We start from the raw sequence: 20,263 nt of genomic DNA on the forward strand, positions 1-20,263 counted from the left end.
TGCGGGGTGCCAGGGGCGTGGTCAGGTCTGCTCTGTTGTCAAAGGGACTCTTCCATGCAGCATTTGCTGCGTGCACACGGTTCTAGCACGTCTTTCTTTCTGCTCGTGCTGCTTTCTTTCTCTTACCCCTTGGAGGGGACGGGAAGTTGGAGCTGGGCCAAGCCCGAAGGCGGTAGGTGGGCCTGTGTTCCTGGCCCTGGCGCTTCCTGTCGAGGGCTGTGTCTTTGCCACAGAAGGTGCTTTGTGAGATTGTGGCTGCTCCGGGGCAGAGCTCCTCCATCTGGAAGAGGGAGGACGTTTGCTCTCAATGGGTTTTCTGTTTCCGGGCAGCTCTTGGTGATGTGGTGACGCTGGTATGTGCACTCGGGGAGACCCTGGTCCAGCTCAGGCAGAGGGAGAGATAGAAAATGCATACACAAGGAACCTACTCAGGGGCAAGTGGGTGAAAGGACAAGCCCTCCTCTTGGAACTGTGCGTCTTAACTTCTTGCTGCCTCAGGGCCGTGTGAGGCACGTGGAGATGAAGGCGCGAAGGTTGCTAGTGCTCCAGGTACGCGGCTGAGACGCTCTCCAGGAAACCCCGTAGTCTGTCTCCACAGCGTTAGGATTATTGCATTCCGGTGACAAACTGACTTCCCTAGTGTGTGAAACAGTGAGTTCTGTACACCATGAAGTCATTGCTGAGACCCTATTATGTCTGTTTGTACTAACTGTTTCAACTTTGTGCTTGTTTAGGATGGTACAGAGGTTACACCTTACGAAAGAAGTCTAAGAAGGTAAGTCCTCCTTTTGATTAAACACAATGCATGTCCCTTCGTAGATCAAACTGTGAGAGAAAATCAATTCTACCTCATTTGTGTCTGAGAGTTTTACTTCTATATCTCTTTCTCTGAATTTAAAAAATATATGGATTGGAATGTGAACTGTCTTAAATTGTTTTCTTCTGAGCAATATGTGTGCGTAGGAATTGCAGCTTCCTTTCCACGAGTGCGTTGCCGGGTTGTGATAACGTGCAGGCCTGCTGCTCTCTTCTTTTCCTGATAGAATTTTGCGTCCTATTCAGGCACTGTGTGTGTTGGAGAATGATCTGGGCATAATGACTTCAGGAAAAGAAAATACCGCTCACAGTTTTCAATCTTATACTATCCTTGATGATAAATCAGCACATTTGCAAAGCCCATGCTTGCTCATTTCCCTCTTGCTTATAACTATTTTTGCCCTGCTTGTGTGGGGTGGTGGACAAAGGAGCTCTGCTCTACCAGGGCGGTTTGCATGCATGGTTGTTTGCATTTCTGAAACTAGGACACGTAATTACATCTTGGAGTATTGTGGTGGACACTCCCATACACAGCTCTGTTGTGGCTCTAACATTCTTAGCTTCACAAAACCTAATTATTGCTCTTCTGTTTCATTCTACCATGTCATAATTTTGAAGTGCCATCCATGCTAAGCCATGGTTAGGCTGTCCACGTTAACTTATACGTACGTTTGAATGTCTAATTATACTTGACAGATGGATGGTTCATCGTACTTCTGTGTCTTAAATTTGCCTCTCCCTACAGGGCTGGACTCTCGATTGTGGTCCTGAGCCTGCAATAAGGCTTCTGAGTCCAGCGGCTCAAGCGCCAGGGCCTCCCTGCTCTGCCTGCCTGGGCGGTGCTGAGCAGGCCGGACCCTGGGAGGGCTGTGAGTGGTGCACCTTCACGCAGCACCATCGCGTGGGTGGGCTCCTGGTTGGTCCCCTGACAGCCTTGTCTGGCATAGTCACGTTGATATTCCAGTGTGAACGACACTGTTAGGAAACGGGTGAGCCAGACCTGCAAATTGGAGCAAGGACCTCTCCCCTCAACCCTGCTGGGCCTGGGCTATGGGTCCCCACACATCCAGTGACCTGAAGCCTTGAGGTGTGGACACGATAGCTTACAACCAGGGGCATGGGGAATAGATTTGTCCAAGGAAAGTTCTGTTTTCACATTAATTCCTCCTTCTACAGTCCAGAGTGTACTCTTGCAAATGAAACCCTGAGTTTCATCTGGGAAAGCCACAGTTGAAGACTTTAGTAATAAAGAGATTAGGATCATGGACCAGCACTCCCCTCCCCCACCCTATCCTACTCAGGACAGAGCTGCTGCTTTCTGGGCTGGGCGTGCCCCAGGCAAGCTGTTCACGTCCCTTTGATGTTTACTTGGTATTCACTGTCACCTGTCCCAATGTGGGATCTCCCTTGTCCCCCAGTAGGTCCTCCCTGTGCTGCATGGGGTGGGGGTGGAGGGGCGGCCAGATACTGCAACTCATTGACACGATAGAGCTGGGTAGGGATGTAGTTATTTTTCCATAAGGGATGTGGCCCCTGGGAATTCTGACTCTGTGATCTGTAAGCAGCCTTAGTATAGATACTTACAAATGTGCAGTGGATCGGGGCTGGTCCTGCATGGCCCCAGCTTAAGTTGCTCATTCCAAGCCTCCAGGTGCGTCCAGCCTCATCCAGCCACCATCCCTCCCGTGGCTTTATGATTCTCCGGTTGGTTTGCTGAGGTTGAGGGGTGTCTCTCCCTGGGGACATGGGCAGGGTTGCGACTGGCTTGTTTGTTTTGTTCCCCCATCTGGGTGCACACCTACTGGCATCATGGAAAGGTGCCCACTGTGCACCTGAGACCACCTGGGATTCAGAGGTATCCTGGACAACCAGGACCTTAATGGAGCAACCCAGTGCTGGGTTTTTCAGTCCTCCTTGTGGCTCAGTCTCTGACTCCCCGCCTGCCACCTTCCCTGTTTGCAATAATTCTTCTCTATATGGGATTCAGCCACATTCCTGGGAGGCCGGAGGAGCATGAATCAGTGGTGCCTGCCAGGCTGGTTCAGCCCTCTGCCCTGCCCCGTCCCTTCCCAGGCATGATTAATAGTTTGGTTTCTGGATGTCCTGTGTAGGTGCCAGGAAGACCCAATCAGAAGTTCCTGTTTCCAAAACAGGTACCTCGAAGCCACAGGGGTGCCACTTTATGGTATCAGCCGCAGGCACTAAACCTCCCACAGGAAGTGGCTTTCGTGGCACTGCCCGAGCCCCCAGCCTTGAGGCTTGCTTTTGCCTCATTCCAGGGCGGGGGTTATTTTGCTTGCTCAGGAAGCAGGACCCAGAGCTCCTCCCGACACTTCCCAGACCGTGCCTGATGCCGTGAATCCTGTTGAGACACTGTCTCCCTGGGCTCCCTTCTGGTGGGCTCGTGGCTGCACTGCGCTCAGGAGACTCAGGCACCGTGTGAACAGAAGCTTGTGTCCTCCCACCGCAGTCACGCAGATTGGGCGAATCGGCCCACCTTCCTGTATTTTCTCAGATGGCCTCTGGCGGGAGATCAACGAGAAAGTCCCTGTGGGTCTAGGTAAATGGTCAGTGCGCTAGTGACAATCAGTGGTTTAAACCAACGTTCAATGACAATTTTATCATTTTGAAAGAGGAAACTGTCAGAGACCATCATCAAAACTGTTTTTTAGGCATCAGTTGGACTTTGATCTGCCTGTGCAAGGTCAACAGTGGCAACAAGGTGTGAGCCACAGAGAAGACGAGGAGTTGCCTGTGTCTTTGTGGAATTTTTCCTTTGTGAACACATTGTTTTCCTCTAAGACGTCTGCAGACTCTTTGGAATACAAGCCGGTTGAGTGTTGTCTTTTCCACTTCTTTGTGATTTCTTTGATATGTCGTATATGGGGCTTAGCAGAAGACTTGCGAAATTAACAGTGATCCAGCCACCCCTACCCCTACCTTTTTGGGGGCTGTTGTTTGATTTGTGATCAGTATTCATATTGATTATAAAATCTACTGTCTTTTTTTTTTCCCCAAAGGGTATATTTCCTGCTTCATATATTCATCTTAAAGAAGCAATAGTTGAAGGAAAAGGGTGAGTCTAGTCTTCATGTTTGAATGAAGAATTGCAATTATTACATTTGGTTTTACTGCTCATGTATGGCAGGGTAATATTAGGGGGTTAAGACAATGGGTGTGATCGGCTATGATGAGGCAGGAGTTTGGGGGAGAAAAAGGGGACTTGTAATTCAGAGTTGTGGACAACGTGGCTTTGATCTTTAAAGAGTCTGAAGTCAGCCCTGTAACTGTAGTGGTTGTCCTCAAACCTGAGGTCGGTTTTGGAAAGTGCTGGCCCTGGTGCTCTGTGCTGCCTCTGTGAGCTACCCGATTCGGCACAGATTCCACAGCCCCCCGCTCCGAGTCCTTTTTTGGGGAAGACTTTTCAGGGTATGATACAAATGGAATTTAGGGTGAGGCAACAGTTGTTAAATTGGGACATGTATGAATTTACGTTTTGTCTAATTGTGATGTATGTTTCCTAGAGGTCATAAAACTGATGTATAAGATCATTAAAAGAGCGTTTATAGAACAGGAACCCATTAGGCAGGAATGGCAAATGAATAACCAGGTGTGAACTTGGAAGAAGGAACATTAAAATGTTTTCTTTTTTTGTCTCTGCTACATCTTCACACTCAGTTAAATATGTAAATTATAAAATTACTAATCATATGATTACTGCATAATGACATCTCTTTGGCTGATTGCAAAATTGCCTTTCCAAGCACCGTACTTTTAACATATGAAAAGGACTGTTCGGGTTCTGTAGTTCCATGATGCATAATTAAAACAAAGAAAATAATTTAGAGGCATGAATGGTGATGACCTGCAATATGGTATTTTTTTAGACAGATACAATGTTTTGTATGCAAAGCTTTAAGGGGAAAAAAAGAAAGGAAAGTTTGGAAACTTTTGCCCTATTGTGGAAATAGCTGAATAAAGTGTGTATTTAATGTACTTTGTATCAGAATCCTTATATAAGTCAGACTGTATTTGACTGATTTTCTTAAAAAAGCAGCTTGATGTATATAAAAGAATATATGTAAATTGTAATTGAAGGCTAATAATAAAGTGAACAAGAGATTATTACAATTCTCAATAAACAGAGTCACACCCACCCCGACAGGCAGAGATGTGTTTGGTTCCTTTCACTGGGGCTCCTGGACTAAGGGTCCCCACTGTGGGCAAGTGACCTGAGAGACGGTGAAACAAGCAGTTCGGAACCAATTCCCTGCTAGTGCTTTGGGTTCCCAGGGATTGCTGCGCACGCTCTGACCCTGGCCCTGCCTGTCTGCCTTGCTGCCCCCGCGCTCCCTCCTGCAGCACCCCTGCCTTCAGGCTTGACAGGAGCCCCCTAGCCCTCCCCCTCCCTCCAGATTGCTGTGCACGGCCACATTCCTGCCTTTTCCTGGTCCTCCCTCCTGTCCAGTGCCGACGTAGGCCGCGCTGTCGTCCCAGCTCTGCCTGCCTTCCTGCTCTCCGAGTTTATCGTCCCATCTCTCTTGCATGAACCCTCTTGCAGGGTCTCTTGCTTGGTCTCTCTCTTCTCCCTGGACACTGGCCGTCTTTCACTCTCAGACATGCCCAGTGGTTGCTGTATTGCCTGTTACCACCTATTCTGTATCTTTCCCCTGTAAGCAAAGCAATTCCCACGCTGCCTCCCCGCTTCCCTGGCACTGACTGTTTGCCGGCGCCTCCTCATGTCCAGGCCTAACGGTGTCTTCTCGGTCCTCCTCTTCTGGAGGTTCCCTGCAGCGCTGGACCCTGCTGGCCGTGCACTTCACGTGCAGCTCCTGTGCACTCTGATGTTCCTTGTCCACTTTCTACAGCTTGGTGCTTCACATCGTCTTTGTCCCCTGCGCATCCTCCCAGGGTCTGTCCTTGGCCCCCTGTTTCTCTGCTGTCCTTCCCTTTAGACACGGCCTCTGTTGCTCTTGTCGCCAGCTGTCCCCTCTGTGTGGGTGACGTGCAGATCGGGACCTCCGGCCCTGACTCGTCTCTTGCCACCTTGCGCAGTTACGCGGAGCCGAGTGGCTAACAGGAATCACCACTCTTGGCTGGGCACCTGCTACGTCCCATTCGTTTCCTTTAAAATAATTATTTTTTAAATTGAAAGGTAAATGTTGTTTATATTTATGGTGTACAGCATGATGTTTTGAAGTCTGTGCATCATGGAATGGCTAAATCAAGCTGATTAACATGTGCCTTACCTTACGTACTTATTTATCTGTGGTGAGAACACGTAAAATCTACTCTTAGCAGTTTTCTAGTGTAAATGCATCACTGTTAACTGTAGTCACCATGTGGTACAGTAGAGCTCTTGTCCATATTCCTCCCGTCGAAGTCAAGTTTGTATCCTTTCCCCAGCACCCCCACTGCCCCCCCATCCCGCTCTTTCCCACGGATGCCCGGCCTGACACTCCCTCCGTCCACGGCAGCCTGCCAGGCAGGCGTTGCTGGGTTTGGGTGTTCCTGATCCCCGGCAGGTACCAAGGTGGTAACGGAGGTGATACAACGGAGCCAGATCAAGTGCATTAGTGCCAGTCGGCACGTTAATCCCAGGACAGATGAGGCCCATGACAAGGTAGGAGGGTAAGAAGGAACCAGAACTGAGACCAGGACATGGTGCAAGCCTTGGGGCCCCATTTGTGTGGTGAAAGGGAGCCCAGTTGAGCTCCGAGCATCCTGGAGCCAGTGCAAAGCACGCCGAGTGGCCTCGGCGTGAAAACAGCCCCGTTGCTGATGAGTGTGCTCAGGTGCGAGTGGAGAGAAACTTCTCCTGCAGGCTCTGCGGGGATGACGCTGCCGAGCGTGATGAAGCACACTTTCATCAACAGCCTTCCTGCGAAACTTGGTGACGGGCTTGGCAGGGCTGTTTTAACAATCATGACCCTCAGTAGACACGGACGATCTCCCATCAAAGGGTCACTCCTAACCGCAGTGTTCTGGGGGACGGTCTTGTGTGCGCCCCTCCCTCAGATGTCCGGTTCTAGACCTCTCCACGAGGCCAGCTTTCTTTCTGGAACTCCAGTGTCTCTTGGTTTGGGAGCCTCCCCCACCATCAATAAGTCATTGCAGGTCTGAACCCCAATTGCGAGCCAAAGTCAGGGTGCCTCCCACAGGGCTGGGTGCTGTGAAGATCAAGGGATGTGGGTGTCCCTGGACATTGCATGCTGGCCAGATTCTTGTCTGTCCAGGACACAGAGGACCTTCGGGGCCAGCCAGCCGAACTGTACAAGGCACACGTTCCGTCTCCCACCCGTCCCAGACAGTCTGAGCCAGACTTTGCGTAGTGCCTGATCTGGAGTATTTGCCCAGAAAACAATGGTTGACTTGATGAAAACCAATTTATAAATACAGATGGGTTAGGAACTATTCAAGGGTTAACCTTTTGTGTTGGAGGGAAAAGGGTAAGAGGATAATCCGAGTGGGGATCAGGGAGAATAACCACAGACATTTGAAAGCTGTAACCTCTCGTATTCCGCCAAGGATAGCTGCTTCATGTATTATCATATAATGAGTTTTATGCATGATGGAAATGTAAAAATAATCTTAACCCAAACCTGCATTTTAATGCCACACAGACCGCTTGTAATTTATGGCATCTTTAAGATAGATGGGTACACGTATTACGGATGTACTTTCCACTTGCCAGACCTTGACGTTCCGTAGACTTTAACGGGATGTTACTTGCCTCCTTCATCTTACCTTGACGTGCGAGGTGGATGGCTTACATGCGGGATAATGTATGAACATTCTCAAGCTCTGTACCTGTCATTCTTAGAGATGTATGTGTGTACTTATCTGCCTGAACACAGGGTTACTTGTATATTTTCTTTCCATTTGCTTAAATGTTGAACTCTATGGCCTGGAGTTGGAATTTACCAGGTGCGGCTCACAGCAGTTAATGAAATCATGGACTCAGCCGCTTTTTCCTTCTTTGATCCCAGGCAACATGAGACTGTCATCCCGGGTGACCTCCCCCTCATACAGGAGGTCACCACAACACTCCGAGAGTGGTCCACCATCTGGAGGCAGCTCTACGTGGTAAGTAAACGGGATGTTTGGTCAACACTTAAAAATAGAGAATGGGTTGGGTGCAGTGGCTCATGCCTGTAATCCCAGCACTAATGGAGGCTGAGGTGGGAGGATTGTTTGAGGCCAGGAGTTTGAGACCAGCCTGGGCAACATAGCAAGACCCTTGTTTAAAAAAAAAAAATTTAGCCATGTGGTGGTATGTACCTATAGTCGTAGCTACGTGGGAGGCTGAGGCAGGAGGATCGCTTGAGCATAGGAGTTCGAGGCTACAGGAAGCTATGATTGTACCACTGCACTCCAGCCTGGACAACAGAACAAAATCTTGTTTCTGAGGGAAAAAAATAGAGAATGGTCTTCTCTTGCTATACCAATGGGATGTTTTTCTTTCCCTGGCAACCTTAAAAGGAGAACTTCTGGGTTAGGGTCTTACTCAGAAAGAGCAAAGAAAGCGACATGGCCCGATAGTCTGGCCACTTTTGGGGGCTGTGTGCCTGTGACCTGCTTTGTGTTCGGGTGTAGCTGTGCTCACTGTGATACAGAGGGGCAGGGAGGAAAGGGCCTGGGAATTTGCCTGTCCTTGCCTTGGAAAGGGAAACGTGATCGCTTAAAGCCCTTGGAACACAGGATCAGGCCATTTGCATTGATGTCACTTCACAGTTTATATTTTCATCATGAAAACTAAAATCTGCTTTTAAACAGTAACCGGTGCTTATGTATGGATGCGGCAGAGGGCGATTGCTATTTATTTCTTTGCCATTGTCTGACAGTAGGTAATGCCTCTTATCATTTAAGAAAAACTACAATCATCTAGATTTGCCCGAATTTGTGACGGGGGTAGAGAAATATTTTGCATTCTAGCTTCGTGTGCAATTGTCCGGTCTTCTGATCACGGAAGAAGTCTTATTAATGCGGAGAGGTTGAAGCTCTGACATCTCCTATTTCATATTCCCTCAGGGCATTTCTTTGCACATAAATTCATATTTGCAGAAGATTACCTTTTGTTAAGCCTGTATTTCTATTCAGAGTGTTGATTTCTCATATGCTAATGTTATTATCACCAAGTAAGGGCTCTGGAAGGAAGTCAGTGCGTTAATTTCTTGGGAACATAGAAAACTTCCTAAAGCCCACAGCTGCTTGTTGGGCAGGCTTGTGGTTTCTGATTATACAGTGGTTTCCTATAAATGCACAGTAATAAGCAGTTGCAGTAATTGTTCATCAAACGTACTCAAAAACCTAAAAGCGTAAAGTTAGCCATGAATGTTTTGTGTAAATCTGAGCAATTTTGTAGTCGGTGTTTCATGTTCAACTTAGCAATTTTTAAACAAAAATATGGCAACAAAGCAAACAGGAATTGATGCTGACTAATATGTCAGTGGACAATTTTAGCCAGAAAACCCTGGAATAGGCATTCTTAATGATCACTGTGGTTTCTTCTGACAAAACTTAAATTTGCCTCTGATGGACTTACTTTGTTGGATTTGTGCAAAGCCAAGCCAAAGATGGTTTTAATGTTTTTATATAGAATTTTTGCTCTGCTCTGTGGTTGTAGATGTTAGCAAAATATTAGGGATTTTAGATATTTGTTACAGCCTTAGAGAAATGGACAAAGAGAATTAGTAAGAGGGAAATGAACATAATTTTGTAACAAATCATTAAGTTTGACTATTTCATTTTCATTTAAGAAAGTAAAATTAGGATGACATTATAAAGACAAGCTCATGGAATGAAAAATTGCCTGTTAGGGTGCCTGATGGGGTGGGTGGTGGGGATATTAGAAACTCATAGAAATAAGGTGGAATAGTAGAAATAGTGGGGTGCATGGTTCACATATGTAGAGGGGGACTTTTTTTTAGAAGAAGCAATAGGCACATTTTAATTTTTAAAAGGTTTTAAAAATTTGTTTCTTATTTTTTATAGAGACAGGGTCTTGCAGGATTACCCAGGCTGGTCTCAAGCTCCTGGGCACAAGCTTTCTTCCTGCCTCGACCTCCCAAAGTGCTGGGATTACAGGCCACATTTTAACAGGACCATGATGGTCAGGATTGTATCACATTAGGTTCCACCTAGATTCCTCTTTGTTGAAAGAACCACTGGGTTATTTTCCTTCGGATGCTCCCTCATCTCCTTGAGGATTGCACTCCTGCAGTTGCAAACGCTTGCTTTTCTTTGTAGCATCAATCCCATCAGAATACTTAGAAAGTGGTAAGAAGTGTGAATTTTGCATCTTATTTACATTTTCCTTTGGCATAAAAGCACCAAGAGCTTGTAGATGGGGATTTGGCTTCTTGCAGAAGCAGCATCTCTGTGTGGGCCGGATGCATCGCAGCCTGCCGGGGAGCCAGCCCAGTGCGGCATGTTTTTCTGCGTAGCTCAGCTGACAGCCAGGCTTGGGGTTCCATTTCTTGGTGTGCTCAGAACGATCCCGGGTGTAGGGTAATCTGAAGACTGTATGCGAGATGTAGAATTCAGATCTTTAGGCTTAGACTAATTCTGAGGGAGCTTTAAGGAGTTGCCCATCCATGGGCCAGATGTTAGGAGCTCGTGAACAGGTGTTGAAGCTCAAAGTCCAGCTCCTGCTGGGGTCAACTTTTGGATGCAGTTGTGCTCGCTCTGGAATGTTGGGTGGAATGTTGGGGATTGCACGTTACTTTTTATTCTTTCAGTGTCTCATAGAAACCAAATTCCATGCCATGTGTTCCAGTTTGTGCTAAAAACACTTTTTCGTTCAGCATTAACTAATTCCCATAATATAGTACATATACCTCATGTGTATTTGAAGATGTATCCATTTTATACTATCTCCACCATGCTATTTTATATCAAAAGCCTTACAATTAGCTTTTTCTCCCCCCTCCTTGATAGCAAGATAACAGGGAGATGTTCCGAAGCGTGCGGCACATGATCTACGACCTTATCGAGTGGCGGTCGCAAATCCTTTCTGGAACTCTGCCACAGGATGAGCTCAAAGAACTGAAAAAGAAGGTCACAGCCAAAATTGATTATGGAAACAGGTTTGTTTGTTTGAAAGATGATTTCATGCTTAATTTATCCAATATCATAACATCACCATAAGCCTTGAGGAGACCAAAATCACATTTTATCATAAAACAAAATTTCTAACACCAAAATCATGGCATGGTTTTCATTTTGAAAAGGATGAGGTATTTTCTATCGGATTCTGACAATCAGGACAGTTTCCTGGGTCATTCTCAAAACCTGTTCTCTTCATTCTTCAAGTGGTGGAGCCCAGAAGCTGGGAGCCTGTCACTTTCACCATCCCAGAGGGGACCCCACAGTGAACCCCCACCCTCAACAAGAAACTTTTACTTTCTGTTCACAATATTCGATTTTGAGTGGGGGTGGATGGGAGGTGGGAGTCTCTTGGGCAGTGACAAGCACTGAGTGTCCTTCTGTGGAATCCTAGGTTCTGAGAACTTGTCACCATATAGCCTTGCCAGAGTTCACCAGCAGAAATACAGCCCAGCTAAACTTGAATGTAGATAAACAACAAATTTTGTGCAATTATGTGTCTTGCAGAAGTTCCCATCTACAGCCAGCACCCACCCACCTGTGCTTGAATGCCGTTAGTGACGGTGCGTTCACTCCCCCACAGAGCTGCACGTTCTAGCATTGACAAGCATTTTCTCATGCTGAAAGGAAACGTACGGTTCTGATCCTAACTCTGCCGTGTTTTGTGACTAGAATGAGGCCGTGCCATTTCCCACCTGATAACTGTTTGTTTCTTCCTATAATATCACAGCTGCAAGAAGCCTTAACAATTATCTGGTCACACGGTTTCCCCGTGCTGTTCTGTGTCTTAATCACTTGGAGAGCTTTCAAAATACTGAATCCCCAGACCCCTCCTTAAGCTTCTGATTGGTGGTGTCCAGGATGCTGGCTGGAAATCTCAGTTTTTAACAGTAGAGTTGGACCATGCTGGACAGCAGATGTGGAAACCTTCCGGGTTAGTCCAACCCTCTCGTCTCACACACTGGGCCGTGCAAGGCAGAGAGGGGAAGGGCTTTGCCTCCAGCCGTTCAGCTGATAGGAGCTCTGGGTAAACTAAAGAACCTTTCTGTGAAATCAGAAGTATCACCTAATTTTCTGGTAATTTATATTTTTCAAGTGTGAAAAGTTTCTGAAAACAACATTATGAGCAAGATGTAGGGTTTGGATTAGAAATGCTATAGGAGAAGGTTTTTGTTTGGGTTTTCCAGAAAGCCACAGAATTCTGGATATAAGATCAGATATTGTTGCAGTAAAACCTATTTCAAGACCAACTGCTTAACAAAAACCAATCTTCTGGAGCTTTGATGTTATTTCCTATTGGGGTGTCTTATTTTGAACTTATGTTCAGAGACCACCTGCTTAATTTGGCTGCAGGAAGCTAGGAAAGTACATTATATCATGCAACAATCTAGTTAAGGAAGGAAGTGTATCCAAACGTAATTTACTATTTTGATAGGAAATATAATCCTTAATAAGACAATTTTTTTGCCCAAGAATCTCCAGGCTACTCCATAATTTCTCTAAAGCCCAATGCTCTGGGCAACAGAAAACAAAATAATACAAAATAATATCACAGTGTTGAATGTTTGATTTTAAGATAGATGGATTTAATAAGGAGAAGGACTTTTGTGTCTTTTTCATTCATCACTTAGGTGTTCTTACCTTTTTTGTCTATTTTTTTTAACCTGGGGGGAGGGATTCTGGGGTCCATTGGAGGGCCATGGGCCATCTCTCTAGAAAAATGCACAAACATAGCACAGACACACACACACAGACCCACACACGCAGAGACATACACACACAATTTTGCACGTAATTTCGGGGGGCGGTTGTATCGCCATCCTCATAGGTGCTTTAGGCTTCCATGGAGTTAATCTCTAGATGACGTTGCTGTGCTAAGTTGCACCTTCATAATGGAAACTCACTCTGGATTCAGAATCAGCTGGGCGCTGATTGCTGAGAAAAGCACTTAGGATGGTTGTCTAGAGAGGCCACTTTACGTGGTGGTTTGCATGCAGCGTTCTGGAAAGTGTGTGGCTCTGCCGTGAGGGCTTCCTGATGCAGAATCCAGGCTCCGGGCTCTTACAGTTGTTTGATGCTGGAATAAATAATTTCTCTGAGCTTAGGTTTCCTTCTTTGTGAAATGGTTCTGACCATCTGTCTTAGAGGGTCTGAGGTGATTACGTGACAGGATGTACACGGCAGCCTGGTGTTTTTCTTGAGGAAGCCTTGTTCTGTGTGGCCTGCAGGACCTCCTGGCTGGACCTCCTAAAGCCAGGTGCTTTGTAGTTTACCTGCCCCAACACTGGCCTCACCCACACCAGAACTTACCATATCCCCACCAGAACTGGACCCGCCCCCACCAGAACTGACCACACCCCCACCAGAACTGGCCCTGCCCATACCAGAACTGACCACACCCCCACCAGAACCAGCTCCACCCACACCAACTTTGGCGCTGACCACGCCCCAACAGCACTGACTCCTCTTAGGAGCAGGTTCAGGGCTGGGATAAGTAGTAATATTTGGGGAGGTGGGGGTCTTTGTCTTGTTAGTGAAACATGTTACAAAGATCACTAATGAGACCTTAAAAGACTTTTTTCTTCGAATATCTGTTCCTCTTGAGGCACCCCACAAACCTTGCAACCACAGAGACTGTTTTCATGCAGTGCAGAAAGCCTCTCTTTGTTAACATCTGTTTACTTTCATGCTGTTGACAGCCCAGTTGGTCCTGCCTTACCTCAGTGGAATTTGCTTCATAGATATTAAAAGGAAAAAATGAGGTTTTTTGTAATTGCGTTCCCAATGGTTGAGTGGTTCAGCAGAATGTGAAAAATCAAACATGTTTGACCTGTGATCAGACTCATCTAGCTTTAAAGTGTGTGACCTCGAAAGAAAAGAAGTCTGAAGTTTGTCTGCATGGAGTGTTTGTGAGCAATTCCATTTTCCTTTTAAATTGGCAATTGTTGAAGATAGTCTCTAATTGAAACTTAGCATTCCTTCAGAAGACCCTCTTTCCTTTGTCATATGGTGAAAAAAAACAGCCTGTTTCCGTAGACTTGTGGATAACAGGAATAGAACCCCAAGGGCGGGTCTGAGACATCTGTGGCTAATTTCCCGCCCTAAGACCTGCGTGTCTTATAAAAAAGAAAACCAGAACATACTGCACTAGCACAACTCTTGATTTCATTTGTTACACAATTGCCTTTGTTTACTCCTTAAATAAAATCTGTGGCAAAAATCACCTGATAATTTTGTTGGATTGTGGGAATTGGAGAGAATGTTCCAAAAAAATAGTTCCGCATATAGACTGGACAGATTTATTATCCAGATGTTGATCATGTTTTAAGTTGGCTACTACATTTAGCCATCTGCCCGGGAAGTTGCTTAACATTATTGTGGACGATGTCCATATGTTTGGTGTTCCAACACAATAGAACATATTTATTGAAAATTGTCCGGGGACCTAATGTAGGAATTAGAAATGACTCGAGGTACAAGGGACCCTACCAGAGACAGTTGTAAATAAATAGGGTGGTAGGTGTGTCTCTGCTCCAACTTTTTTCTCTCCTTGTCTCCCTCCCCAACTCAATGTTGATGTCACAACTGCCACTTTCACGTGTTTGGGCCTATGTATGTGTATGTCAATGCATGTATTAATACATATATATGAATGAGTGTGTGTGTGTATATATACACATATATAGTGTATGTTTAAAATGTTCCATATTTTGCATGATAATTGGTAACATACATTTCACTTGGGCTTTGTAGATCTACAAAATTTCTCGTTGGAAGACAAAGCCACTATTGCATTAGCAATAAAAATTGAGGAATTTTTTTTAATTCCCCTAAGGCGATATGTTTTGAATTAAAGTGACCTTACAGAATTATGTTCCCTAATATTGTGAGTGAACCCAACTTTCTAGGATGTTTCATCTGCTCAGTTGCCTGGGGCTGAGATTGTACTAGAGAATTCAAACTCCTTGGTTTGTGTCCATGAAGTTATGAATCCTTGTTGTTCTAGAATTCTTGATTTGGACCTGGTGGTTAGAGATGAAGATGGGAACATTTTGGATCCAGAGCTCACTAGCACGATTAGTCTCTTCAGAGCTCACGAAATAGCGTCTAAACAAGTGGAGGAAAGGTTGCAAGAAGAAAAGGTAAGTTCAGCTCTCTGTCATACGCCATCCACATTCGGAACACATTTTCTTAGTAACGGTTTTCAACGTTAATAAAATATCAGTGAAGCCCAGAATTTGCCCAAACAAAGAACCTGGCAAGGCACCATTACATAGTGTGTTTCATACCTTCATTGATGGAAGGGAGTCCAGTGCCAGGCGTTACTGCTGACATGAAAGGACTTATTCCCTGAGGGGTTGTATGCAGCATGCTACACATCACGTTAGGAGACAGGGTCTTAATGACGTTGACTTTGTATTTGCACCTGTTAGTTGGGAGATGAGACTTGGTTCTGCATTTCCTCTCTGATAGTGGTAGGAGGGTGACATCTTCCAAGCTCGGTGAGGGCAGGGAACACATGTCTTATTGATCTATTTTCATCTTCTGTGACCTTTAATGGTATCATATATATAGCAGATATTTAGAAATTGATTGCTTGAGCTATATATTAATTTCTCAAGTGTTTATTGAATATCTACTATGTGCTAGGAACTGGGGACATAATGATACATGAGATGGAGATATCCTTGGAGGGTTCAGTCTAATGAGGGAACTAAAAATTAAACAAGTTACTACATACATTATCATTATTCTCATTCATTGATCACCTGAAAGTTTTTGTATTGCTGAAAATACTCAGTCCAGACTGTTGCGGAATTGTGGGATAAGAAAGTGACCGCATACGTGGCTTTGCTGTGTTAGGCCAAATAGATGTGTACCTTTCTCTACTTGCAGGAATGAAGAGAGCAAGGGGTTAGTGATGAGCATGCCTAATGACTCCCTGCTTTCTTTGCATTGACAGTCTCAAAAACAGAACATAGATATTAACAGACAAGCTAAATTTGCTGCGACCCCTTCTCTGGCCTTGTTTGTCAACCTCAAAAATGTGGTTTGTAAAATAGGAGAAGATGCTGAAGTCCTCATGTCTCTTTATGACCCCGTGGAGTCCAAATTCATCAGGTAGGTGACATTTCTTGGCTCTTTCCTCTTTGGTTCATGTTGGGAAATTGGCATAAGGGTCACTGACATGTTCCATGTGTGCTGAGAGCCCTCCGCTGCCCAGTGTCACCAAGCAGCTGAGCCAGGAGTTCTTTGTGGACAGTGTTTGGCCACCAGCTTGGGCTTTGGGCTACGGTGAGCCTTCTTACGTGTATACTGTTATCTGCTTGTGGAGTGATAGTGGTCATAGAATACTCTTGTAATATTTTAAGAACCTAGCTGAAGACTAAAGTAACATTTTGTTTCCTATGTTGTCTTCACAGGATTTTATTAATATATATCCAGACCCCCCCAAATATCACGTTTCCCTTTTTTCAACTTTTGGTCTCTGTGAATGTCATTTCTGTGACCTTTGTCCTGTTTTTTTTCCCTCCAACGTGATTGGCTGGACTTATAGCATCTAGACTGGCGCCTGCCACATGCACACTCTCGATCAATATTTATTGAGTCATAGCATTGTAAATCCATTGTTTTTGCTCGGCCCTCGGTATAACTTTCTCTTGGTCCGGACGGGAAAATTACAGTTTGACTATGTGAAGTGTGTGTGTGCGTGTGTGTGTGTGTGTGTGTGTGTGTGAAAACTCCAGTATGTTCTCTTCTATCATTCAGAATTTAAAAACTTAGCGTACAACTGAAACAGAACAAGTGGGTGAATTTCATTCTCACTTCTGACAAGGACTTCATTTCTTCCTGACTTGGGATACAGTTTGTATGTTATGGCATATTGGATTTGTCATAGACTGTGAAATAAGCATGGATCCTGTTGAATTTTTATACTGTCTTCATTCTACATGAATAAGTAGGCTTTTAAAATAAAACTTGAAAATGCTGTTTGCAAGTAGTTCCATTACAGTTACAACCCAAGGCATCCGAATTAAACCCTCCCGAGGTCTTGTGCAGTGTATGTGAATGGATGAGTAGCTCTGTTTGATACTGTTGTTATTTATAGGCTCACAGGTGTCTGTATAGTGGACCTCTGTAGCATTAATTATAAAGCAGTGTGGATGTACATTTGGTATCCTGTTGTATTTGCAAAATTAATTGCTTTTATTTCTTCCTTTTTCAAGTGAAAACTACCTGGTTCGCTGGTCAAGTTCAGGATTACCTAAGGATATAGACAGATTACATAATTTGCGAGCTGTTTTTACTGTAAGTGCACCCAGAGATGTTGAGTTGAATTGCTCACTAATGAATACTCTTAGTGACTTGCGTCTGATTCCCTACATGGGTCCCTGGGTTGCCTGTGATTCAGGTTAATTTCATGTTAACAAGTAAAGTGCCTTCCCCCAAATCTCCCAGGTCTGTAGCCACCCTGAGAATCACTGTGACAAAGATTTCCTCCCTTACCATTGACCATGTCTCTTAAACTTGTATCCTAAGTTTGCTTAACGCTAATTGACTATTGTTATTCAATTCCTTTTGTCATGTGAAAGACTTATTAAAATGATAAAAACTGGTCTAAAGAGTCTCAATCCATCTTTTTATTGTCCTTTTCAATAGAACTTACATTGAATAATGGTTCTCCAAAATAATTTATGGAAATTGATATTTCTAGGACCTCGGAAGCAAAGACCTGAAAAGGGAGAAAATCAGTTTTGTCTGTCAGATTGTTCGAGTGGGTCGCATGGAGCTGAGGGACAACAACACGAGGAAACTGACGTCCGGCTTGCGGCGACCTTTTGGAGTGGCCGGTAATAGTTTCTCCCTTTTTCCTTGAGAGTTTCAGATCATCACATTCACTTTGCATGAGAACCGCTGCTGAATGTCGATTGGACAGAGGGCAGCTTTGATTTATAAGCCTTTCTGTTGCAGAGAAAAAATAATTTATTAGTTCTCTTCTGTGTGGTTTCCAGCCGACCTGTGAGGCCCAGGGTGCTCCGGTCCACAAGTCTCAGATATAAATCACATATTTGGTTCTAAAGTGCATCCTGGCTTTTCCTGGGAGAGACCCTGACCCAATTCTCAGCCCGCAGGGAAGCCAGTCAGGGGAGGTTTTCAGGGTTTGGGCTCGGTGATTGATTTAGGAGTGGGTTTGCGCAGGACGGTCGCAGCCATGGGAAGGTCGGAGAGCACGCCGGAGGGGAATAGTTGGTTTACGGTCGGTGCGGTTTGGTCCTCCGTGTTTGTGCTCCCTTATGTTTGGTGGCAGTACTAGAAAAGTGAGAGGCCAGTTCTCTCTGTGGAGGGGAGATAAGAGTGTCCCCAGGAAATTCTAATTGCTTGACCTCTTTCAATGTCACTCTCATTTTTCATAGTTTTGGGAAACGGTTTCTCTCACTATTTTATGGTTGCAGTGGAGGTTCCTCCCTGGCCCTCTGAGATTTATTCTTGTGGTTTTTTTGTGTGATTCTTGGGGTTCACATGAATGTTTATGTGGGAAAAGTTCTCGATTCCTGATACATGGCTGCATTTCTTGTGTGAACAGCTATGGATGTCGCCTTTACCTTGGCTGCCAGGAAACTCGGGACTTAGTTTGTTTCCTTCCTCTTTAAAATAAACTTTATTTTTAGAGAAGTTTTAGGTTCCAGGGAAATTGAGCAGAAAATACAGACAGTTCCTAAACCCCCTCCCCCTCCACAATCTCCCCATCATCAACATCCGCCACAGATTGGCACATTTATTACAGCGACGGACCCACAGAGACACGTCTTCATCCCCCAAAGTCCTCGGTTCGCAGTAGTGTTCATTCCAGGTGCTGTGCATTCTGTGGGTTTGACAAATGCCTGTATCCACCGTTACGGTCTCATCCAGGATAGTGTCACTGCCCTAGAAACTCTCTATGCTCCACCTGCATGTTTTGGAAAAATATTTCAAATCCTTTAATAAGTAAAATGATTTTCTACTTCATAAGGAGTAAATAATAACAATGATGCAGGCATAATGAGAAAGGAGCTCATTAATTCGGTTTATTTCTGTTTCCCAGTAGGGCTAAGTCATGGGGTGTCCGGCGACTTGACCACAGTGAGTGAAATGTTGAGCACAAGGTCGCCTGTCTGAGGTCCCACGGCCTTGGGCTGGAGAAATCCTTTTACATTGTTTCCCGTCTTGTTTGAATATGTACTTTAAAATTGCTCCTCTGTTCATTAGAACCTTCAGCATCTTTTATGTGTCATCCAATGTTTTAGTTGAAATACTTACAGTTTTTCAGGAATTTTCTTTTTTCTTTCCCACCTCTGTGATAGTTGCAAGAAAGCATTTTTGTTTCAGGTGGATTAGGCTTCACTTATGTGTTTAGAGAAATCTTTGCAGTGGGTGCAAGTTTCTCCTCTTTCCAGCACCCACGCTGTGGATTCTCTGCTTGTTAGACTATCAGACGGATCACAGTGATAAGTTCCTATGAAGGCATCGTCATATTTCTTAAAGATGAAATCTATGCCAAAGGCTGACCGTTTTTACCCTCTTTTGATTAAAATGGGAATTTTTTCAGCTTTCATTGGTTTGACACTCCAGGAAGTATTGATCACAGCCCCAGCTGACACTGCTGTGGTCACTTATGCTTGGTGGGGTCTGGCGTTAACCTGGGGCCCCCTACCTTCAGGAGTTCTCCGTGAACTCCTGGAGTCCAGGGTGTTCCTTGGGATGGGAAGGGCAGGTGGCCGACACCCAGTTCTCTGCTTTTGGAGGCCCCACTTGTGTAGTGTTGACGGAGACACTTGACTGCTGTCTGGTCCCTGGAGCTTGGATCCCTGGCAATGAGGCCACCACTGTCTTGTCCCCTGATACCTGCTGACCACCTGGGGATGCGCCAGTGGTCCTTGGCTCCTCTTGTCTGGACTGGTGTCTGGCTCCTGCCTTTCCTGGGACTCCCTGGTCTCAGGGCTCTGGTAACTCACCCAGGGCCAAGTTCTGGCCTTGCCCTCCTGCCTTCTGCCCATGAATTCTCTGGAGGGTGTCCTCTCCCCTCTGCTCTGCTGTGACTGGAACGTGGGGCATTCCCCCTCCTTTGGGGTTGCAGAAGAACCCATGAAAAGTGCTTCAGAGATACTCAGGAGGTGTTTGTTTTCATGTGTTGGATGATTTCAGTTTCCAGATCCTCTGAGCAGTGTCCGTCCGAGCAGTGTCCTTCTGCTCTCTTCTGGAGCACACGCCCCAGCTGGGGGTGTCCTGCCCATCCCTGGGTCCCAGCACTGAGCACCAAGCAGCTGGGGCCTCCACGTTCACTCCAGCAGGGCCCACTTTC

The 20,263-nt window shown here is 45.4% G+C and overlaps 1 protein-coding gene across 1 annotated transcript in view; it reads left to right on the forward strand.

The window, feature by feature from the left end:
* DOCK1 (dedicator of cytokinesis 1) overlaps nucleotides 1–20,263 on the forward strand; it is a 470,019-nt gene that overhangs the window by 58,393 nt on the left and 391,363 nt on the right. Inside the window, exons 3-10 of the mRNA XM_069460828.1 lie at nucleotides 735–775; nucleotides 3,837–3,892; nucleotides 7,806–7,902; nucleotides 10,756–10,904; nucleotides 14,930–15,065; nucleotides 15,887–16,044; nucleotides 17,151–17,232; nucleotides 17,639–17,774. Coding sequence (XP_069316929.1) covers nucleotides 735–775; nucleotides 3,837–3,892; nucleotides 7,806–7,902; nucleotides 10,756–10,904; nucleotides 14,930–15,065; nucleotides 15,887–16,044; nucleotides 17,151–17,232; nucleotides 17,639–17,774 — 855 coding nt within the window. The remainder of the gene's footprint in view (nucleotides 1–734; nucleotides 776–3,836; nucleotides 3,893–7,805; nucleotides 7,903–10,755; nucleotides 10,905–14,929; nucleotides 15,066–15,886; nucleotides 16,045–17,150; nucleotides 17,233–17,638; nucleotides 17,775–20,263) is intronic.

The sequence above is a fragment of the Eulemur rufifrons genome, chromosome 28 (assembly GCF_041146395.1).
Source record: "Eulemur rufifrons isolate Redbay chromosome 28, OSU_ERuf_1, whole genome shotgun sequence".
In the NCBI taxonomy this organism is placed as follows: domain Eukaryota; kingdom Metazoa; phylum Chordata; class Mammalia; order Primates; family Lemuridae; genus Eulemur; species Eulemur rufifrons.